Raw genomic sequence first — 24,197 nt, 5'->3', positions numbered from 1 at the left:
CACCCTAGAAATTGTTCTTATAAATTGATAAACTTAGAGTTTGAATAACTGTCAATTAGACTTGGGGCTGTTGATCTTGGATCATAGCCTTTAGTATCTTTTCATATGACATTTAGGGTTTCATAGGCCCCTATAAGAAAAGTAAAAAGAAAGAAATAATTCATAGTCTTTAAAGTTGTATTGCTGGAAGGGACTCCTCCTTTAGAGATGAGGAAACAGGCCAAAGCAGTTAAAAGTACCTGGGCCAATGTCACACGAAGGAGGATGAAATAAAGTCAACTGGCATTAAGCTGTAATCCTTGGTGGAGTGAGCCTCTACCCCTCCATCCTTTACTTGGTTTCTTACTCTCAGCTACTTGACCTAGCTGGGTTATGAAATTTTCTACTTCCCCTCCAAGTGACTATCAGTTTTCTTTTCTTGGAAAGTCAGAGCTCCAATAGCTTGCTTTGTCTTAGTACTGCTGCTGTGAACCCAACTCTGCTATTATGATGATACATGGACTCCATATTTCTGAAGCTGAATCAGGACTTTCCTAAGGATCCATTTTGTAGTTCATGTAACAGCTGAAGAAAGTCCAGGGAAGGAACAACTCAAGGTTAGTGGAAATTCTTAAAACAGTTGTTCTGGCTACCTTCTCTTTTGGTCCTCTAAAGAGTATTTATTGTCTTAGAGTCAGCTTAAGTTGTGGAAAATGCATTTCAGGGGAAAAGTGTTTACAGTTAAGGTTGGAATCAAATGGTTTTCTGGGTTATACTTCTTTACCCTTCAGATTGACTGATTGATTTTTACCCTTTGGTTTTTATGATACCCCAAAGGAATGACTATTAGTTACTTTCACTAAGAAAGGGACAGTCATAGTGTAGCAACTATAGAGGACCTACTGAATATTGAAATCACACTAAAGAAATTCTATCAGAAAGATGCATTGATCATTATTGCAGACTAAAGGGTTCTTGAAATGGCCTGGCTCTTGAGGACTTTGGTTCTGTGCTATTTCTTCTAATAAGGCCTTTGTTAGATCTGATCTTGGCCCTCCTCTCTGATTTCATTTGGAAGTGTTCTTTGCTCCTTATTAACTTCATTATAGCCTTGTTCTTCAACACCTCAGTCTCATTTCCTTGTTCAGACCTTTGTGCTTATTGTTTACCTGCTGAAATATTTTCCTCCTAGATGTTTGTATGGTTAACTCTTTGTCATGCACATCTCACCTTTTATCTTGCTCTGGCCAAACAATCTGAAATAAGTCTCCTGTAATCCTATCATGTTTTAAAATTTTCTGCATAGCATTTGTTACTAGCTTAAAAAAAAAAAAAAAGAAAAACAAAAACTTTTTTAGAGTCTGTTTTGTTACCCCCTTGTACCATGGAAGAAGAGAACTTGTCTGCCTTGCTTATTCCTGAATTCCCAGAGTCTTAAAGTTGCATAATAATCACTCAATAAATACATATTGAGGAAGGCAGTGGGTTAATAATCATTTGGTCTTAGATCTCATCCTGGCATTGTCTCTAACTCATTGATTGGTCCTGATCAAGATTTTTCCCCTCTTTGGGACATGACTTTTCTTCTCTTTCGGGTATCCAACCAGTGTTTAATGCATGTTAGGCAAGTACTCTGTAGTGCCACTGAACTATACTCTTAGCCCTGGGTCTTGACTTGCTCATCTGTAAACCAGAAGATTGAGATAATGGTCTCTAACCTCTGTTTCAACTTCATTATAAATTCTATAAGCTATGAAGAAATCCTGTGATGTTTCCAGCCAAAGAATCACTCTTTTTGTTTTAGTTTTCCAAACCATGCTGGGGTTGAGGGGTGGGGAGAGGACTTTGTTCAAAGGCAGTACAAGGCTAACACTAGCACCAGGCAGTCAAGCCCCTTGAACAATCTCCCAAATCAATCACCAGTACCTGGCTCGTTCCTGGTCTTGTTTCATGGCTTCCTCCAGAGCCAGCTTAGCTGCCTCCTCTTCCTTTTGCCTCCTCTCCTCAGCCTCTGCCCGAGCCTTCTCTTCTGCTTCCTGTTTCTGCCTCTGGTACTCTAGTCGTTCCTCTTCATCCATTTCCATCAGGCGTTTTTGTTCTTCTGCTAACTGCATTTCTAAATCCTTCTGCCTTTGCTTCTCTGCCTCTGCAGAATAGAAAAGGGGAATGGACTCAGCCGGGGGGCACGCTGAGAAAAACCATATTCTAATTCAACTCTTAAATCTGATTTCTAGAGACTCAATGTGAGCAATTGTGAAGCTTATGAGTCTGCCAGATCTCCTGTAGGAATTATCTTGAGAGTTAATTTATTAATTTGAGTCCTTTATTAAGCACCTTCTATGTACAGTGTACTGCACAACTAATAAAAGTCTGTGGAAGAATCTTCCAGAACCTGGATAGTTCAGGTGGTATGCAGCTGGGTTGGGTGGAGGATGCCAGATCAGGGTCTAGAAAAACTTGGTGCTCAGGACCAGGAAGTGGCCACAGCTTCATTTGCTGAAGTTTCTACCTCTTCCTTGAAAGTGAGGCTGGAGAGATTCTGTGCAACACCTGAAAGCATGCCCTGGAACTATCCAGGTATTTGTGACTGTTCATTTTGCTAGGGAAGGAAGCAAGGAGGAGTGTTGTGTTTCAATTTAGGTAGTTCCTAAGCAATGCTGAATGGGCAAAGGGAAGGACAGTCTTAATTCAGATTATTGAATTGGGAGGGGGACCATGGAGTCATTGGCACAAGTCAGTCTGTTCCATATTCTGACCATCTTTATCACCTCACTATAGTCTCACATAAGAATAATCACTTAAAAAAAAAAAAACAGCTCATATATTTAGAGTACTTGATGCACAAAAACCTAGGATAGAAATAAATGAACACCCACAGGAGGGATAAGAATATTTCTGCCCCAAATAGATGGGCAATGCAAAGAGCTAGAGAATCCCCCTCACCAGCTCTCTCAGCTTCCTCTTGCTGCTTTTTTCTCTGTACTTCTTGCAATTTCCTCCGGAATTCCTCTTGTTGCTGCCTGGCTCTCTCCTGGGCTGCTTGCAACTGGAGCCGCTGCTTTCTCTCCACCTCTTCCTGCCGCCGCTGTTCTTCTTCCAGTCTCTGTCTCCTCAAACTGAGAAAACACAAAATAGTGAAATGGCAGGAAACATTGGGGCATCTTTGTGAGACAATCCAACAGGCAGTATCCCTAAGGAGACTTTGTAGCCTACAGACTGCAGGGAATATCCCCTTCCAAGGAGGAGACTCTCGACTCAGCTTTCCAGGGGAAGCCAGGATTGAAGGACAGAGGCAAGAACATAAGGGTCCTAGAAGGAAAAGCCTAGAAGTTTCAGTACACAGCTCAGCACTCTGGCTTAGGAATCTAAAGTTCTCAGAACTTTATTTTCCATTCTTATAAAATAGATTTTGAGTCTCCTGCCTCACAAAGATGTTGTGAAGTTAAAATTAGATTCAAGGCCCACAAAAGGGCCTAGTGCAATGCAGACAATGTAGTAAGTTTCAACGGGTATTGGTAGAACTAAATCACAAAGCCTTCCCCCAAAGAGCACATGAACAGCTATCTTGAGTAACCTGGTCCAGGTTGTTCCTAAGGACAACTGAGGAGAGAGCAAAATGAGATGTGTGGTTTTGCTTCATGCCAAGAGCCTCAGCACTGAGCCTTGCCATACCGGAGGTCGACCCCTGCCTTTTCCATCTGTCTTCGAACACAGCCATGTTTCTTGGCTGCTGACCTACCGGCTCTCCTCTGCACGTCTCTGCTGTTCCAGCTCCAGCTCCTCCTTCATCTTCTCTGCTCTCTCCAGCTGCTCCTGCTGGAGCCGGCTCTGCTGTTCCTGTTCCCTTCTCTTTCTCTCCACCTCCAACCATCTCATCTCGGCCCTCTCTGCTCGCAGCCTGTCCCGGGAAGCCTTCTGCTGCTCCCTCTTAGCAAGGGCCTAAGAGACCAGAGTGTTCTCAGTCAACAGATGGGGCTGCAGCCCAGACAGTGTTGTCTAATGAGAGATGGAGTCATGAAGCAGACTCCACACTCTGACCACAGCCACATACACCCTGCCACCACCAGCTTGAGCTTTGAGGTTCAAATGGCCTAAATTCAAGTCCCTCATTTACTTTGGGATTTTGGGGGGGGTCACAATTCAATTTTTCTGATATTGTCATCCCATGGGGCTGTTACCAGGATTCACTGAAATAATGGTGCCAACATAATATCTAGTATGTCATAGGTTCAAGATTTCTCAATCCTACATGCACTTTAGAATTGTCCAAGGAGCTTTTGAAAATGGCTGGAAGTCAGGGCTCCAACAAGACCAATTAAACGAAAATCTCTAGGTAGAGGGTCTCCTTGATTTTAAAAAGAAACAAGAACCAAAAACTTCAAACTGGGGCTGCAAACCACAAGGTCTAGGTAGGGGTATTGTCCCAGGGACAATTTTAGATTCGGAGAGGTCAGACTCACATTTAATGGGTAGAAACCCACCTTCTCAACAAAAGGTCTTTCAGTTTATATGACAATTGTTGTAGTTTTCTTTTTCTCCCCAGTGCCTTCTCACTTGGAAATATGTCTGTGAGGGGACTCTAGAGAGGCAATTCCTCCATGAGATTTCTATATCCAACTCAGAGTGAAACTCTTGCTTTTTGTCTTTGCAGAGGTAGCACAGTACTATGAACTGATAATAAATCTAAGAAATTCTGATGATCTAGCTGGCTCAGAAAAGTTCTGCCCACAGATTAAAATTTTCATCTGTTGTGCAGAGCAGAATTCTGTTACCTAGGCCACTGAGAGGGTCTGAGAACTATATAGAAAAAGTCTTCCTAAAATCTTATTTGGAATACATAGTGCTGTAAAATAGAGAATCATTTACAATAGTGATAAGAGTCCTGAATTGGAGTCAAATGATCTGAATTTAAATCTTGACTTAACCATTCAACAGTTGTGCAATTTCTAGTCACTGGCATTTAACTTGTAGTGTTGGTCTCTAGGTCCATAAACAGGTTAATCACACATGGTTCACAACTGTTGCAAAGGTTAAAGTAGACAGCAGCGTTTACCATATGCACATGAAACTTAAGCAAGTCTAACCACAGACTTAGCTGTGTGTACATGTGTAGTGTTTAAAGATACTTATTTATTTATTTTTTTAATAAGACCTCTAAAGGTAGTTCAAGACCTGCATCTCAGTGGAAAAGATAGTGGTGTGTTTCAATAGCAGAGGAAAACAGGCTGTGTTGTTTTTACTGAGAAATATCTATGTGGTATTCTTTTTGGTGAATTGCAGAGAATTTCAGGAGTAATTTTCCTTACATTCAGTTTTTATCTTTAAACCTCCAGAGGAGAATCCAAGCCCCTGGATCAAAGCACCTCTTCCATGAAAAGCACTTTGTAGAAGCAGATGTGTGTATATGAGCTGTTCTATGGGAAGAAGGAATTTCTGTGGATTTGGGAGACAGGTAATGGATGAGCTCCAGGTCAAGTCAAGGATCTGCACTTGGCTCTGAAGGCCTGCATCTACCTTTCTCTGCACCTCTCATGGTGGGTGCTGTGTGCCCACCTCCTGCTCTTTAAGGGGTGGATCAGGGCCTAAGCAATTTGGGGCCTCATAGAGTACCTCACTTCAGGGGGATATCACCCTTCTGTGACTCTGATCAGCTCTGGCTTCTAACTAGGGTCAGAAGGCACCAAAGTAGAACAAATAAGAGTAGAGCTGTTCCAGGGATTATGGTTTCATTAGGGGCAGTGTTCCCCATGCCCATGGTTGTGCCAAGTGAAGACAGAATTCCCTCAGTCAAGACTCTACCTCTGTAGGGTCTTCATAGTTTCTTTCTTCTTTTGATTCCACGTTTCCAGTGACAGCTGTGGTCTGGATTGGTGATGATCTCCCATCTATAGAAACCTGGCTCTCCTGAGCATCATATGTGGGAGAAAGCCAAGGATCCTCCACATTGGAGTGTGAAGGGAAGAAACCTCTATCCAGGGTGTTAGGAGGCCTACTTGGCTCTGCTGCTATATCCACATTCCTTTTCTTCTGTGGCCTTTTCCTTTTGGCTCCTGGTTTTTTTTCTTTGGGAATTAGCTCTGATTTCTTTTCAGTCTTTGAGTCCTTTGACTTGTCTGGGGGAAGAACAATTGGGGACAGAGGTATAATTGAATTAAGGAAATGTGTCTCTACACATCCTTTTAAGTATCTTTTAAATTTCAGCATGCAATGGAATCACCTGGGATAAAGAATTCTGGGCCCCAGGTGGGTCGGTAGGAATCTGCATCTGATAACCATCTTGTACTGTTTTTGAGTGGTCATCAGACTACCTGTTCAGAAACTGCTTTATCCTATTTAGATCAAATGTCATTCAGCAGTTGTTATGGTTTAGATGTGAGGTGTCGCCCCAAAACTCATGCAAGAAAGTTTAGAGGTGAAATGATTAGGTTTTGGGAGCCTTAACCTAATCAGTGCATTAATCCCCTGATAGAGATTAACTGGGTAGTAATTATAAGCAGGTAAGATGTGGCTGGAGGTGGGTCAAAGGGATTGTGCCCTTGGGGTTTATATTTTGGCCATAGTGAGGGGAGTTTTCTCTCTCTGCTTCCTGGTATCCTGTCCTGAACTGCTTTCCTCCTCCACATCCTTCCGCCATGGTGTTCTACCTCACCTTGGGCCCAGAGCAATGGAGTCAGCTGTCTATGGATGGAGATCTCTGAAACTGTGAGCACTGAAATGAACTTTTCCTCTTCTAAAATAGTCTTTGTCAGGTCTTTAGGTCACAGCAGTGCAGAAACTGACTGAAACAGCAGTGTTGCTATTTTAAAAGTTCCAGTTCACCCTGACCCATGGGGCATCAAAAACTTTGTGTGCAGACCTGAAGCACAGCTGGCAAGTCCTGTCCTGAGAGTCTGACTTGAGGTTGCTGTTCTGTAACCTGGTGAAGTTTCATATCCTAAGGAATTAGTTCACCTCTGGGAGCCATGAAGAGTTCCTTTTCCTAATCCTGCCAATGGACTACACAATGTAAACTTAGCAAGAGTTTATAAAAGTAAAGCTCAAAAATAGATCTGGCTGGGCATGGTGGTGCACACCTGTAATCCTAGTGGCTCAGGAGGCTGAGGAAGGGAGGATTGCAAGTTCAAAGCCAGTCGCAGGCAACAGTGAGGTGCTAAGCAACTCAGTGAGACCCTGTCTCTACATAAAATAGGGCTGAGGATGTGACTCAGTGGTTGAGTGCCCCTGAGTTCAATCCCTAGTACAAAAAAAAAAAAAAAAAAAAAAAGTTGATCTGGCCCAAGAGTATCTCCAGTGTATCTCCTTTCCAACTGTGTTGATTTTGTTTGGAAGGTCTTCTGAATTATGTGGGTTGTAAAGGGTGGATGTTAAGTGTTAGGCTAAAGGATGTCTTCAGAAGCCTAGGAATCTGAGTTTCTCACAAGGTGCAACAGAGGGAATTGAGAAGGAACATGGTTCTGAAAGGACCACTCAAGAGCTTATTGATCCTTCCCCACTCACAAATGCTCTCACTACCCAATACAATTGTGATACACAGGCTGAGCATCCCTTATCTGAAATGCTTGGGACTAGAAGTGTTTTGAATTTGAATGTTTTCTGATTTTGGAATGTTTCTATTATATTTATATTATATCATATTACATTGCATCACATTACATTATATTATCCTTAATGAGATGGGTGGGACCCAAGTCTAAACACAAAATTTATTTATGCTGCATATACACCTTATACACACAGCCTGAAGATAATTCTATGAAGTATTTTAGTGTGTCTGCATTTTGATCACAACCCATCATAAGAGGTTAGGTGTGGAAATTTTTCACTTTTGGCATCTTGTCAGTGTTCAAAAGTTCTAGATTTTGGAACATTTTAGATTTTGGATTTTCAGGTTAGGGATATTCGACCTATAGTTGAGTGGTACAAATGCAGTGGTATCGACCTATAGTTGAGTGGTACAAATGCAGTGGTAAGTTTGCACTAGGAGTCAGATAGGAAAGGACTAACCCTGGGTCCACCTTTTTACTATCTGCTTGACATTATATAAGTCACCCAACCTCTCTCAGCCCACTGTCACATATGACAGCAGCACTCACATGATAGCAGAGATGTTCTGTGGGTTTCAGGAGTTCCTAAAACAGCAGGTGTTCAGTAAATGTGTACTGTTATTATTATCATGTCCTCTCTTGGTGACTTCAGATCTCCAGACCCCCACCAGTCTCTATCCCTGTCTACTAAGATAGTGACTTGCAGTAAGACTGCACCACTGTCTGAACCATGGTAGTCAAGGAGATCAAGACAGTAAGCTTGCCCTATAGAATCCATGCTGATTCCTGCTACCACTTCCTGCCCCTATCAGGAGGCTTCTGCGTGGTCCCTTGAAGGCACACTCTTACCTACAATAGCCTCTGCTTCTCCTGGGATGTTTTCTTCTTTTCCCTTCTTGGGTGCTTTGGTCTTGTCTATCTTGGTTGTTTTCTTCCTCTTGGATTTGTCAATCAACTCCCTCTCCTAAAGGTAAGAAATTAAGGAAAGGGACTATGATACATGTAAGAAAGGAAAAAGCCACCAAGGAAGATCCTGCTGAACAAGGTGATATAGTGGCTTGGAATGGATTGTGTGGGTTCTGGATAAGCAGAAGAGTGAGTCTTAGAGAATGTGGAGTCGGTGGAAAGATTTGAAGGTTGAACCTTTGATTTAAAACAGCTAGAATAATTTCATAGGAGAAAAGAGGAAGAAAATACACTTTATGACTTGCCTCCTTTTTCGATGCTAAATCGTGACCTACAGAGCTGAATCCAGGTGAAGCAGTTTTCACCTTTAATAGATTGGTGCTGCCCATGCTGGTTAACAACTGCAGATCAAGACCAACTTTATTCACTGCTGCATCATTTGCTAACTTTCACAAAACCTCATGCAGGTGCCTAGAGTCATGTCAGTCTTCACCTTTCCCCATGGGCTGCCTTAGCATGGAGGTTCCTCTTAGGACAGGATGGTAGAGTGGTGACATGGTTACCGCCTCAGTACCTTTGAAGGAATTAGCAATGGGCTCCATCCTTCAGGAGGATGCTTCCCAATGCTGAGGGGACCACAGCTGGCCATCAGCCACCACTTGCTCCCTCTGTCAGGTGCTCTTGTAGAGTGAGCAACTCACTCAATTGTACATGGTAGCTTTGGCAGGCCCAGGTAAGGGTTTTGGACCAAGCTTCTAGTTGTTTACACTCACATTGCTGATGATGGCTGGTGCCTTCTGGCTGAATAATTTTGGTTCAATCTTCCCTTCTCCTTCTCTTGGAAGAGTTGTATCCACAGTACACATCTCCTCCGTAGACTCAGGCCTATGTCCTGGAAGTTCTCTGTGCAGATGCTGTGCCTCATACTTGCTGCCTCTTTTAAATGAGCAAAGCAACAGGACCAAATGAAAGAGAAAATTCTGGTGGTAAGGAAGAGAGTGAGTGGACAGACATCAACTGAGCACACGTTCTCTGCCGGGCACTGTATGGGGCATTCGAAGTATTTAGTCAACTTTGCTTTCCTCAGCATATCCCTGGATAAGAGAGATTAGAGTGACCAGTCTTCACTTTTGGGTTTCCTCGGGTTAAATCCTGACTTAGTGGAAGAAATAGCATGTGTCTGTACATTTATGCCTTTAATTGAATTCCATAAAATTCTGTGACTTAAATTTCTTCCATGAAAGGCTTAACTGAAAAAAAGAAAGTGACCTTCAGAAAAAATTATCTTAGAAACTTGCAACTACTATCCATTCCCTTATCCCCTCTGAGTTTTATTCTTGATCAAATCCAGCCACTGAAAAGTCCTGTGCTGTGAGTTTTATCTGTCATAGAATTGCTGTCAATCACTGTGCCCTGAGGATAACTGACTTAGGCCCTGTGGGTAGGACAGGCCATCCAGATGGCAGTAGCTGAGCAGTGGTAAGTATTGTGTGCTTGGTGTGTGCCAGACCTAGTTCTGGGCACTTTCTCTTTTTATCTGCATCAGTATGATTACTGTGCTTTGCTTGTACAGGGACTTACTGTGGAAACTTGAGAAATATTTGTTGAATGAGGTAAATGGAATTTCCTGTAAATATATGAGTCTTTAAATCATTCAGTGTCACTCCATAAAAACCCATAGAAGTCTCCTTAGGATTTAGTGCTAGAAAAACTTTTCTTTTCCCAGAGGAACAGGTAGGCTGCAAATGAACGCCATAAGCCTGACGGCATGCTTCTTTTTCTCTCTCCCATTTTGGAATCTCTGTGTTAAATCTGAAATTTAGTTATGGTGACTATCATGGTCATTATGAGGCTTTTATGTGTTTTGTTGTTCTCCTGATTTAACAAAAATTCTCTTTGATTATTCCATCTTTTTTTATGGTGGGTGATTGTTGCACTAACCAGTTTAAATATGTGGTGGAAAAGATAAAAATTTGAAAATGAAATTCCTGTTGCAGTTGCCTCCATTAACCAAGTGCCCTTTTCCCTTGGTTCCTGAAGGTCAAAAAGGTTTGACCTTGTACTGCTGGGCAAGTGAAAGGTTCTTGGAGGTCACATGGGTGGAGGCAGAGATGGCTATACCAGCTGCTGAGTCCAAAGGGGCCCCAGGTCAAATGTCTGGGCCTGACTGACTGAGCTGCTGTCAGAGAGTGCCTAGTAAGCACACAGGGAGTACACAGGAAGCACTCAACACACCATAGCAACTATTAGTAGTATTAGTATTATTAATATTACCCAAAGCTGAGAGAATGCTGAGGAGAAATCAAGGGAATCGATAGAATCAGCTTTCTAGACATCTCTATAGATCCCAGTTATATGGACAATGGAAGAAGATGCTTCCAACACTTTAAAATTTCACTTTTTTTTTTTTTTTTTGGTACTGGGGGTTGAACTCAGGGGCTCTCAACCACTGAACCACATCCCCAGCCCTTTCTTCATCCAATCAGTAAAGTATGTTTAAGTTGGAAACTCATCACCATGTTAATCTTCCCTGAGAATTTGCTTCTTTCCATTCTGGCTGTCAGCATGCTGTCAGTTGAGGATGCTCACGAATCTCAGAAAACAAAACAAAATAAAACAAACAACAACAACAACAACAAAAAACCCAGAAATGAAAATAAATTAATTAAACATAAAGAGAAACAAAATAAAAGCATGGAAGTCCACATCATTACAACCTAAAACACTTACGTGTTTTTCATAGTATCTGCCTCAGGGGTCTGGATGTGTTCAGTCAGAGAAGCACTGAGGGAATCAAGGGTCACACCCTTTGGCTCTGGGTCTGTGAAAACACAGAAAATCCTCAATCAGCAAAGGACATGGGCAACTATCCCAGGAGGAGGTCAGAAGTGGAGAAGTGTCTATCTGGTGAGTAATAAACAGTCTGCAAACTGGAACAATGAAAATTAGCAAACACTGCAGAAACCAGTGCTGGCACATGGTTAATGACATTGAAATTAGTATTAAAATATCTTTTGGGAAAGTAATATAACAGTATGTATCAAGAACCAGAAAAATGTTCTGGTCTTTGATCAGGTCTCTCACTCTTAGGCATTTATCATATGGAAATAATTCAAAAGAAGAAACAAGCTTTTTGAACTAATTTATTACATTATTGTAAATAACAAAAAATGAGAAATAGCTCAACAAGGAGGACTTGAAAAGTGATTTATAATGCATTACTTTGACACTTAAAAACATGGTTAAAAAGATAAGCAATCTGGAAAGAATTTATGATATAATGACAAGTAAAAATATAGACTATGGAATAGCATGTTAGAACTCAGTATCGCCTGGGTGGATAAGGACTGGAAAAGAAAACAGGAAAAGAAAATAATATGCTAGATTGGGAGGTTTATATATATGCTTCAATTTTTTCTGAAAACCCCAGTGTGGTTATAACATTGAAAAGCAAATAGATTTAAAAAACAAATGTCATCCTATGAGGAAGGATACCCATGTCACATAGCTACCCTTCCTATATCAGTTAACCCATTTTCAGTGTACTCCCTCATGGTGTCACATCTCCAGGGCCTCTTTGCAACTTGGGTTCCTTTCAGTCATTCCCAAGCATTCAGGTGGCATTCATTTTCTCACACAACCTCCAGACTTTGGAGCCGGGACAAGATTGTTAATATACAATGTGGTTGAAAAGAATGGAAAAGCTGACTTAGGCTGTACCTGGGAATTTATTTGCTTTGGATAATATGCAGCATTAGCAGAGAGCAGGAGCTGATTAAAGTGTCTTCATGACAAGAAGAATTCTGAGTTTTTTTAGCGTGGCTGGCTCAGAAAAAACACTCATGGCAGACATTCACACGTCTTTCCAATTTTCAAACTTGGGTGCAGGGCACGATGGGATCAGCAGAGGGCGCATTTGTATTGCCCAAAAGCAGAGGTTCTACATTGGTGTAATTTCAAAATTTAATTAGAACTGATGTGAACGGCAGAAGGGCGATTTCTTTCCCTTAGTAATCTGATATTTAGTACATATTGGAACATACTAAGGCAGAACTTTGAGTAATAACTTACAAATTTTAACTTCTGTTTAAAAAATATATAATATCTTAAATGTGTTCCACTTCCCAATACCATCACACTGGTGATAAAGTTTCAACATAAGATTTTTTGGGGGACACAGTCAGACCATAGCAGCTATTCTTATATATGAATTTAGGGATCAACTAATCTTGCTCTTCCAAAAAACCCTGTCAGAGATTTCTTTAAAAATTATTTTTAATTGTAGATGGACACAATACCTTTAATTAATTAACTAGTTAATCAATTAATTTGGTACTGGGGAGTGAATCCAGGGATGCTTGACCACTGAGCTATATTCCCAGTCCTTATTTATTTCTTTTAATGTGATGCTGAGGATCAAACCCAGTGCCTCACACATGCTAGGCAAGTGCTCTACCACTGAGCTACAACCCCAGCCCAATGTCAGGATTTTAAAAAAAATTGGAATTCCATGAATTTCTAGATTAGGGAGATTGTCATCTTTATGATGGAGATTCATTCTATCTATGGGCACTGTATACAGTATTATATAGAACATTATATTTATTCAGGTCTACTTTTGCTCAATTTAATGAAATTTTATAATTTCTTCATGAAAGTCTCACACATCTTTTTGTATCCTTATTGCCAGAATATATGTGTTATGTTTAAAAATTATACTTTCATATGTTTAAATCCACAAGTACATGATACTAAAAAAAAACCTAGGTTACTGTAGGAGGATCCTGGGGAACCAACTCATTATTATGACAACTGATACATAAAGAACAGCATTGAGCATTTATCCTTCCTTCCTACATAAGCTGTACCACTGGATAACTAAATAGGAGGTGAGAAAAATTTTATTTTTCTAGGAGTTTCTTAGCTAAATGTGAAAAAGGGATAACATTTCATTATCACTATTTTGCAAATGCTAATGAACTGATGGACCTGTAGCAGTTGGCATCATGGAGATGAGGGAGTACCATGTGTCTGAAAGACAGAGAAGCATGTTAAATTATACCAAGAGCCACACCATCAGCGAAATCTAGACTGTGGGAAACCTGACAGGACACATGATCCAGTTTCCTAATAAAGTAAAAGAGGGAAAAAAGAGAAATGAATGGAATTTATAACTTAAATGATACTTTAGACCATATTGAGGGCTGAGGTTGTGGCTCAGTGGTAGAGCGCTTGCCTAGCACGTGTGAGGCACTGGGTTCAATTCTCAGCACCACACATAAATAAATTGAGGTCCATTGATGACTAAAAAAATATATTAAAAAAGACCATATTGAACAATTGTAAACAAACAAATTCAAAAACAATTATAAGACAATTAGAACTCTGAAAACTGACTACTCATCTATAACAAGGAATTATTTGGATTTTAGGTGTAATAATTGTATCATGGCTATGTTAAGAGTCCTTTTTTTTTGTCTTTTAGAGATATATGCTCAAATATACGGGCATTTGTTTCATAAAAACATGGAAGAGAGGAAGGTGTTGGGGTCGTGGATGAGCAGTGTTGGCTAAGAGATGAGAACACAGGATTCATTGGGCTGTCTGGCTGCCTTTGTGTATGTTCAGGTTTTTTCCTACAATAACAAATATTTTTAAATTCCATTCTTAATTGTGCTTTGTGTTTTGAAAGAGTGTTTTTCCCACAAGTGATTTCTGTGTATTTGTCTATATTTAGTAATTTTGTTAGATTCTTTTGTCTTCTAGTGGCTTGCCTGTGGTTATGGTTTGGGATTGTAAATGTCCCCCGGAAGCCATGTGCTTGGCTTGGTCACCATCCTGTGGTGCTATTGGGAGTGAACCTTTTGGAGGTGGAGCCTTGTGGAAGGAAATTAGGTCATCGGGGGCGTGCTGGTGAAGGCGATATTGGGATTCCCAGCCTATTCCATGCTCCTTCTGCTTCCTGGCCACCATGAGGTGAACGACTTTACTCTGTGGTGCTCTTTGCCATGATATTTTGCTTCGCCACAGGCTCAATGAGATGGGACCAAGTGACCATGAACTGAAACCTCTGAAACTGAGGCAAAATAAACCTTTCCTCCTTATAAGTTGTTTATGTCAGGTATTTTCTCACAGCAATAAAAAGTTGACTAACACATCAATAGAGCCCTTCCACAGAAGTAATAATACTATCTGGGAATAATGACAGGAATAACCTCCTTTCCCTCCTTCCACCTTTATTTTCTTTTATTTTCCTTACTGTGCAGGCTAGGACATCGAGTGTGATGTTTAGTAGGAACAGTGATAGAGAGGATCCTTGCCCTAGTCCTGTCTAGAGCGACTACTTTGAAGGCTCTACCATTTATGTGTGATGATTGAGATAGGTTTTTGTACTCTATCAAAATCAGGGAGTCCTCTTCTATTCCTAGTTTGATTTTTTTTTTTTTTTTTTTTTTTTTTTTTTGGATGGGGGTCTTGCTACGTGACCCAGGTTGCCTGGAATTCCTGGGCTAAAGCCATTTTCCTGCCTCAGCCTCCTCAGGACCCACTGTACCTGGCTGATAATTTTAAATCACAAACAGGTGAATTTTATAAATTTTATTCCTTTTGCATATCTACTAAATGGCCCTGAGACTTTCCCTTGAACTTCTTGATGTGAATTACATAATTAGATTTTCAAATGTTAGGCCATCTTTGAATTCCTGGGATAAACTCAATTCTGTCACGGTGTATTTTTTTTTTTTAAATACAAGTTTATGAATTTGGCTGCTATTTTGCTTAGGAGTTTTGCATCTTTGATCAAAGTGATTGGCCTATCATTTTATATAAATCAAAGAGATATATATGTACATAGATATATATTTTAGTTATAGATGAACCTTTATTTTTATTTACATGTGGTGCTTAAAAATCGAACCCAGGGCCTCACGTGTCCTAGGCAAGCACTCTACCGCTGAGCCACAACCCCAGCTCTATCATTTTTTTATTTTTATGCTGTCCTTGCCTTTTGCTTCAGCTGCCTTTGGTTTTGGTAAATTTAGCTCCCTTGTTAGAAATGAGCTTTCTTTTCTGAAGGTGAAGAGACTTTTCAGAATAAAGGGGCAACAGCTGTGTTCTGGGGACTCTTTTGGGTTCCCAGGCTAGGCTGAGCGGGGAGTGAGCCAGAAACATTCTCAAGAATAGGCCACCGCCCACCTCTTTCTCTCCCAGTGTGAGGGAGAACTTTGAAATCTTTCCTAGAGGAAAAACAAAGCAGTGCAGAACCGTGTAGGTCATCTAGGTGCTAAGAACCAGCAGGATATTCTGAACCAGGTGGCAGGTGCTGGCAGCATGCTGAACTGAAGTTCCCCCTGGAGCAGCATGGGGCCGGAGGACCCCAGTTCCACATGACAAGGCTGCTTTAATAGGGGCCGCCTGCTGGGCTCTAAATTCTAGTGAGTGGCACCACCTTGACTCCTGGGCACAGGCTTCTGGTCCTCCGGTTTCCTCTATAGTTTTAGACATTTCTTTGCACAGGTTGGGTGATGATTATATTTGATATAAGAACCCCCCCTGAGGAAAGACTAAAACTGAACTGAACTAAACCAGATACCCACAAATACTGGAAGGAGACTCCAGTTACCTTGGTTTTGATAATTACCTGTGACTGTACAGTTCTCTGGACTTGTAGGCCTTAGGTTCCTTCAACCATAATATAAAATAATTTGTAGGGACTCCAAATAATCTCCTGACTGGCTTATAAAAAGCTGCCATAATTTTTGTCATACATCTCTGACTTTGTAACTATTTCTTAGTCAAAAACACATGGACGATGTTTCAACATCTGAAGAGACTAGGGCTTTGGAGTCATAGAAACTTTTCTCATATCTCAGTTCTTCCACTGGCAGTGTGACCTTAGGCAAGTTACCTAACCTCTCTGAACCTCGTTATCTGCACCTGTGAAATAAAGATAATACACGAGCCTCATAAGGTTATGGCGAGAATAAAATGAGACAAGTAAACATAAAACACCTAGCATCACGTCTTGCTTCATATTACGTGCTAACTATATACTCCCGTCTTCTCCACACTTCCAGTGACTGTGTGGAAAACCAGCTGAAAGACAGTCAGGAAAAGTTTAAAAAGCCTGAATTGCTGGGGTGGAACTCTGGAGGCTTGTCTGCCTACCACCTCTCCCCCAGGTTCTTTGCCCGTGGCTTGTCAGATCTTCAGACCTTCCAGCTCTGCAAGTCTCCACCTAAGGATGGAATCCATAGGAGACTCCCATGTTTGTGGGGATATCACAAGCTGCCACAGCCAGAAGGAAGGTGATACACCTGGTAAACACCCTCCTGGGAGAGACCTGCCTGGGGTCTTGAACTCCCTGGTAAAGAGCTGCTCTTGTAAGGACAGGGCTGACCTCCCCCAGGGGAGAGGCGCTAGCCAGGAGCCTCCTGGTGAGCAGTGCTGAGGGAACCAGGGAGTGGTGTCATTGAAGTCACAGGAGCTGTGTCCAGGGCGCTGCTGGCTGCTGCTGCCCGGGAGGTGGAAGCTGCCTCTGCCTTCCCCTTCTGTCTTCAGAAGTGGCCACACTTCTGTCTTCAGTCATCCTGCCAGGAAAGTCTATTCATACAGATCGTTCCACTTGGAGACAGAGATTGATTTACTCAGCTCTGGATTCCCACTTGACCTGCCTGCTTTCTCCCTGCTACCTCAGAGCATCCAGGATTCACAAACCCTCTCTTTGTTAGCTGTTAACAACCAGAAGAACTAATCTTGCTGCAGAGCCTGGGGAGGTGGTCAGACCTAGGGCCTCTCCATTGTCCAGCTCTGGCCAGGGATGTGCTACTTATCCTTTCTGAGCCTGGATTTCTCATGTGACCAATGGGGCTACCTAGGGATTCTGAGACACTATAGGAAATGTTGAGCCTGGTGCCTGGCACACAGCAAGTGCGGACCCCTTCTCTTTTCGCCTTCCCTAAACGTGGATGAATGCACTCTGGGTTCAGTAACTCCTTCCTGTACGCCAGGCATTGTCTTCTCAGGGAGCCCTCCATGTGGTTTGGATGTGAAGCATCCCCCAAAGGCTCAGGGATGAGACCATGGCACTACTGGGAGGTGGTGGTGCCTTCAGGAGGTGAGGCCTAGTGGCAAGAAGTTAGGTCATTGGGGGTGTGTCCTGAGGATGTTATGGTTTAGATGTGAGGTGTCCCCCAAAAGCTTATGTGTGAGACAATGCAAGAAAGTTAAGAGGTGAAATGATTGGGTTAGGAGAACCTTAACCTAATCGGTGCATTGATCCCCTGATTAACTGGGTGGTAACTGTAGGCAGGTAGGGTGTGGCTAGAGGAGGTGGGTCATTGGGGGAGTGCCTTTGGGGTTTATATTTAGTCCCAGGTGAGCAGACCTCCTTCTGTGCTTCCTGATGTCATGTCCTGAGCTGCTTCCCTCTGCCATACCCTTCCACCATGATGTCCTGCCTCACCTCAGGCCCAGAGCAATGGAGTTGCCCTTCTCTGACTGAGACCTCTGAAACCAAGAGCACCAAATAAACTTTTCCTCTTCTAAATTTGCTCTTGTTGGGTCTTTTGGTCTCTGATGAAGAAGCTGATTAAAACAGAGGGAATGTTGGGACATTCCCTGCCCTGTTTTGTGCTTCCCGGCCTCATGAGGGATCAGCTTTACTTTGCTACCCACTCCCCGCCATGATGTTCTGCCTTGCCACAGGCTCAAAGTGACAGGGCCAAGCAACCATGGACTGAAACCTCTGAAACTGTGAGACAAATTTTTCCTCCTTATTGATCCTTTATCTCAGGTGTTTTGTTACTGTGATGGAAAGCCCATTAACCCACCCTCTCTGCCTTCTTGTCCTTCCTGCTCCAATCTGGATCAGTGGCCATGTCCACGTTCTTAGGCACCATTCACCCTGTGTCAGAACCATCTGCACACACGTCTCTCTCCTCCAACCAAAGCAGGAGCTGCAGCAAGAACGACTGTGAGGGCGTGGAACTTGGCAGGGGGTCAGTAAATGTTTGCTGAGTGAATAAAAGAAACATTCATCCTTGTAGTCAGTGACTAAAGACTAAGGAAGGCCTGAGACTGGTGGCCCAACCATGGAGCTCTCTGAGGATTCTGCTTTTTTCCTTACTAGAAACAATTTCAAGGTCACTGAACCACAGAAAATGAGAAATAGAGATTGGCCAGTTGATGTTGTTACTTTCAGAGGAGGAAGTGGAAGCCACATGAGGCTGAGGGGTGGCTGAGGCCTTGCATGGTGCAGAAGGCCATGGCACAGCTGCCTTCTCACTCTGGACCCGTTGGGCTCTCACTGGCTGCTGTCCCTAGCGGGGGGCTCCCACGGGGCATGGGAGTACCTGTCTCTTCCCCGGCTGTCTTAGTCATCACCGACCCAAGGCGGGGCTGGGTGTGGCAGAGCTTCACTGGGACACAGTGAAGATGTCAGCCTGGGAACAAGGTGGGATGGAAGGAGCTTGTAAGGAAGCCGGGACCCAGCGCTGGCTCTGCTGCTTGTCATTGTCAAAACTGTGTGAGACACAGATGCTCAGAGCATGAGGGTGGGAGGCAGGGAGGCCACCCAGCCTGGCCTCCCTGGTGTATGGAAAAGGAAACCAAAGCCCTGAGAAGTGCTGTGCCCTGCCCTAGACTTGTGGGCCTCTTCACGGACAGAGCTGGAAAATGAGCCCCCGTCTTGAACATCTGAAATCCAGTGTCCTCAATGAGTCTATTCTACTTTTCTCAAAGATCAACAGGCATGTGAATCACATGAGAATCTTGTTCAAATGCAGGGAGGTCTGGGTGAGAGCCTAGGTTCTAGCTAGAAAGGATCTAGGCGGCTGGTACTCACGAGAACCACTGGTCCAGACCTCCCGGTGATGCAGCTACTCAGTGTCCTAGCCACTAACTGGGGGCAGTCTCATCATGTTAATGGGGTGCTGCCGCTCTGTTCACCTAGAAGCCAAAGGAGCCAGCACCCCTTCCCATTGGTGGTGGCCCCTCACTACTCTTGACAGCTGCTTTTTTGTCTTTGGTGGAGATGAAGGTTCTCATTTGTTACTGTGGGCTCTCTGAGTCCCTCCAGTTGGAGGACTGTGACTTCCTAATTCCTGCCTGCACATACTGTTTCTTCACAGGGAGTTTGTCATACCCAGAGCTGAAATTTTCACTGTTGGCTTGAGGGTAGGGAACTTGGAATCGCCATCTATGAATCTCTCAATACTTGACATGTCATGTATTTATTCATTCACTTAGGGAACATTTACTAGGTAAGAATAATGTCCTTCTCTTTGAGCACACTGTGCATGGGGCTAAAAAGTGTACACGGTGGCTCCCCAATACACACGTGTGAACTTGAATTAGACTTCACGGCTCCCAGGGAAGTGAGACATCATCAAGTGATAAAGTGCAATGAGAAGCAGACAGTGTCAGCTGCTTCCTAATAAAGAGTTTAGTTTCAAAGAGGAGAGTGGGGCTCCCTAGGCAGTTCTCATCAGGGTCAACGGAAATGACAGCACCGGAAACCTCACGGAAGTCTTTGTACTTTAAAAAGTTATTAGGCAAATTCACAAATATATCGGATGGTTTTCCCTCTCCCTTTTGACACCACAAAGATCAATGGAGGAAGTGGAGATACTCTAGTTCCTTTTCCCGGGCAAGCCACAGGGCAGGCAGCTGAAGCCTACAGTGTTTGTGGCTATAAGGGAAAACATACCAAGCTTAAAAAGCGGGCATGAGACAGAGAAATAAATGTCACTGTGGGTCCAAGAGGTGGGATATTGGCAGCATCTATAAGGACAGAGACATTTGCCCATGTGTGGCTGAGATACTACCTGGCTCTTGGCATCCATCCCCCTTCTGCCTGTGGGTAGCAGGACCCCCTCAGGTTTTGGTGCATGGACACCTAGCAAGACCCCTTACTTCCCAGGCTTCCTTGTGGTTAGTCAGGCCCATGGGATTGAGTATATGTGGGCTAGGAGCAATTCATGAATGGTGCCCTTAAACAGCAGGCACAGGCCCAGCAATACTTTCTCTCCTGTCCAGCATAATGAGGGAGATGTTGAGCCAGCCATGACCATGCACACAAGGGTAATGGCAAAAGGGAAGGCAGAGAGAAACAGAAGGACTGTTCCTGCACAGCCTCAGAAAGTGAACTGTCCCACTCTCTTTCCACCAGCTTGGACTTTTCCATGAGAGGAAACTAGACTTTCCATCTTGTTTAGTTTCTTCTTGGCTTTCATTAGAATGCTGTGGCCAACGATTGCACAACCATCTCTTGAATGAGGCAACAAGGCTCTGTGCTGCTTTTTCTACTAGAATAAGAATAACGGAAGCGCCTTGCTGGATTCCCAGTGTACCATAAAGACCTGCTTTTTGTTGCTTCCATTTATTGTTCCAGGCTGCTCCTTAGAGGCTCCCTGCACCTTAAGCAGTATGTCCTAAATCTCTCAGTCCTCCCCAGAATCTTAAAGTGAGGGCTGGGGTTACAGCTCAGCAGGAGAGTGCTAGCTTGATCCCCAGCACTGCAAAAGAAAAAAAAAAAAAAAAGAAAAGAAATCTTTTCTTTCTTTCTTTTTCATTTTTTTCCCCATTTTTTATGTGCTGGGGATTGATCTCAGGGGTGCTTAACTGCTGAGCCACTTCCCCAAGCCATTTTTATTTGGTATTTTGAGGCAGGGTCTCCCTAAGTTACTTAAGGCCTTGTTAAGTTGCTAAAGCTGTCTTTGAACTCATGATCCTCCTGCCTCAGCCTCCCCAGCCACTGGGATTACAGGCATGTGCCGCTATGCTCAGTTGAAAAAAACAATCTTAAAGCAGTTCTGCTACATTTTAAGGAGTTATACAGAGGCTGGAAAGGCTGTCTTGTTCATTTTGGGTCTGCTGCCCACATCTGGGTTTCAGCGAAAGGACTTAGGCAGAGGACTAAATGAATTTCCTAAGAGCAAGACTCCTGCCACTGTCACGGAAAGTGATCATCACATTATCACTTTAGAAAAGACTCTTCTAACATGATACAAATTATGGCTATAGTTAAGATTTCAAAAAAAAAAAAAATAGACTGATCGCTAACCCCTCTTGAGCACTCAAACTCTTGTAAGCACATTTTGCATGTTAACTCCTTTAGGTCACAATCACCCCACAAGATAAATACTATCAGTATGCCCATATTACAGATGAAAACAAGATGTCAGAGAAGTTCTGTAAACTTTCTCAAGACCATGCAGCTAGTGAGTGGTGGAGCTAGGATTTGAACCCAGGGAGGCAGAGTCCATAATCGCTCTTGATCACACAGAGCTTGCATGCCAATTCTTCTCACCCTGTCCCTATTAAAGAGGTGCTGTCAAATTCAGGGAGAAAAATTGTAAAAGCAAGGCCCAGAGCCATGTTTTCAAAATGTGGTCCCTGGACACCAGGATCAGCATCACCCAGTAACTTACTAACACTGCAAATTGTCAGGCCTTTGCCTGGATCTACTGATTCAGAAACTGGATGTAGGGCCCAGGAATCTTTACTTTAACAAGCTTCCAAGTGATGTTGATGTGCACTGAAGTTTGAGAACCACTGACCTGCAAAGTGAGAATTGAAAATCCATTCCTTTCTCGGACTTTGTGGTGGTGGTGAGGTGGAGCAGTGGAAAGGAAAGCTTTTATTTAAAGTAAAAGCTATTTCTCCAACCCTCTCTGATTTGGATGTTGTTGATTTACTTTGTTTTGTGAAAACTTGCATGTAGTACTCTGAGTCCAAGCCTCATGGTATTCTCACTGGAGAGGGAGATGCTTATAATTAACCATGAAAATCACTACTTAATTTGAAGTCAGGGGAAAAAATTCTGACAAATTAGCCTTAAGACTTATGGGGGAAGAAACGGATCCTAAAATAGATGAAAAAAGTTCTTTAACTTGCCCTCCTTTTTTTTTTTTTTTTCTTCAAAGACTTGAAATTGTTTTTAGATATAGCATTTATCATTCAGGACAGGAAAATGCCTTTTTTAACTTTCTGCAGTGATATTTCATTGCATTAGAGACCAAATAACCTTTACGGAACCCAGCCGGAGCCTGCCCTGCTGTCATGAGACAGGAAATCTGTTCTGACTTGGTCATTGCTTAGTTTTGGCCATGTTCTGTGCTGCCTAAAACCTTTGCTGCATTTGGCCAAGACCTTGGAAGCCTGTCAGTATTCACATTCTGCATATGTGATTTACGATATGGAAGATCTGAAGAGTGCATGTCCCTGGCTAGTGTCACTCAGCTTTGAAAATGGAGGTGACAGGAACCTCATGTTAGCAGAAACCTTCCTTAAAAGCTTGACCAAACCCAGGGTTCAGGCTACTATAATATATTATTGCCTGACATACAGAGACAGTGAGACATTTTAAAAATTAGTATAAAAATTTTTGAATAGGACATCAACAGAAAGAAATGGTAAAAGATATAGACAGAAAAGGATCAAGTTTAGGCCTAGCAAGTGTGAGGCCCTGACTGCAATCCCCAGTACCACCACAAAAAACAAAGTTTTGGGTGAAATTCAAAACCTGTGACTTTGCACATTTCTCTCCATGTTCTCTTTAGGTCTCTCTCCTTCAACCGATAGAATCTACAGGAGATAGGAAGAACTATGGTGTCATTCCACGGACTGGTAAACAGTGATCATGGGCGGGTAGATATTTATTTGCTATGATATCTAAGTTGAGATTAATAATCATTAAATGGCTAGTTTCTGTGAATTTTTTCATTTGTTCCTTGTGCAGTCAAATGGGATGAGTTCTAATTCCAACTTCTACTGACAGATGAGGACCCTGAGGTTAAGGCAGAGGTAGCCCAGCTCCAGGGTTCATGCTCTCAGCCGCTCAGACTTGCAGCTGCTAGCCTAAATGAATCACGCTTATCTGAATTAGGAAAAGGGCCAAATAGGAAAAGGACCCCACCTGTACACACACACTGAGTGGGCACAGCGGGAGCTGTACTGAATGTCTTAGGCCTGGGAGCACAGACTGGATTCCAGCCCCATGTGCTCCCTCTGCTGGACGCCTTTGTGCAGCAGCAACAAGCACATTGCTCCTCTCTGGTGCTGTGTAGCAGACGTCTTGAGAATCAAGTCTTTCACGTTTCTAAAGCCAATCCCAAAATACCAAAGGCCGAATGTTTTCCCTAATAAATGGATGATGATATGAAATGGGAGTTGGGGGTGAGAGAAGAATGGAGGAACTTTAGATTACATAGAGGAAGTGAGGGGGCGAGGGGGCAGGGGTATGAAAGATAGTGGAATGAGACAGACATCATTACCCTATGTGCATGTGTGATTACACAAATGGTGTGGCTCTACATTGTGTACAACCATAGAAATGAAAAGTTGTTCCTCGTTTGTGTACAATGAATCAAAATGCAGTCTGTAAAAATAAATTAAAAAAAAAAAAAGAAGAAGAAGAAGAAGCAACAATGAGGACAAAGAATGCCTCTACTACCTGGGCCTAGCCAACTGCAGCATCATAAAACATGCCCTGGTACCCTCAGGAAAGGGCTTCAAGTCAGTTCAGGGCATGGGCTTTACCTGTGCTGAAAAGACCAGTGATTCTGGGCCCCATGTTTTACAGAACTCCTTCTCTTCCCACCAGTCCCCCATCATCATCAAATGCAGGGCCATTTCTGGAGTAAGCTGCCATCAAGCAGCTCGTCATTCACGGAGGCAGGGGCTGGGTCTCTAAAGAAGATGGTCCCTGTTCGCTGGAATATTGTTCCTCTAGGCAAGAAACCTCAACACCTTCACCTAGCCCTCCAT

At 42.9% G+C, this 24,197-nt stretch overlaps 1 protein-coding gene and 1 long non-coding RNA gene across 3 annotated transcripts in view; one reads left to right on the top strand and one right to left on the bottom strand.

Annotated features, from left to right (window-relative positions):
- The window catches only part of KIAA2012, a 120,761-nt gene that overhangs the window by 3,439 nt on the left and 93,125 nt on the right, over positions 1-24,197 (bottom strand). For both annotated transcript variants that reach the window (XM_079130569.1, XM_079130570.1), the window contains exons 15-21: positions 11,160-11,250; positions 9,203-9,365; positions 8,373-8,487; positions 5,779-6,092; positions 3,719-3,918; positions 2,923-3,095; positions 1,906-2,125 (exon numbers count right to left, since the gene is read on the bottom strand). In XM_079130569.1, the coding sequence (XP_078986695.1) occupies positions 1,906-2,125; positions 2,923-3,095; positions 3,719-3,918; positions 5,779-6,092; positions 8,373-8,487; positions 9,203-9,365; positions 11,160-11,250 (1,276 nt within the window). The remainder of the gene's footprint in view (positions 1-1,905; positions 2,126-2,922; positions 3,096-3,718; positions 3,919-5,778; positions 6,093-8,372; positions 8,488-9,202; positions 9,366-11,159; positions 11,251-24,197) is intronic.
- On the top strand, positions 297-23,052 carry LOC306655931. Its single transcript, XR_013762358.1, has 3 exons — positions 297-596; positions 5,313-5,431; positions 22,991-23,052. It is a non-coding gene; the product is annotated as an uncharacterized lncRNA (long non-coding RNA).

This window comes from Sciurus vulgaris, assembly GCF_902686455.1.
Source record: "Sciurus vulgaris genome assembly, chromosome: 3".
In the NCBI taxonomy this organism is placed as follows: Eukaryota; Metazoa; Chordata; class Mammalia; order Rodentia; family Sciuridae; genus Sciurus; species Sciurus vulgaris.
The sequence above is the reverse complement of the archived record's forward strand: the minus strand, read 5'-3'. Positions and strand labels throughout refer to the sequence as shown.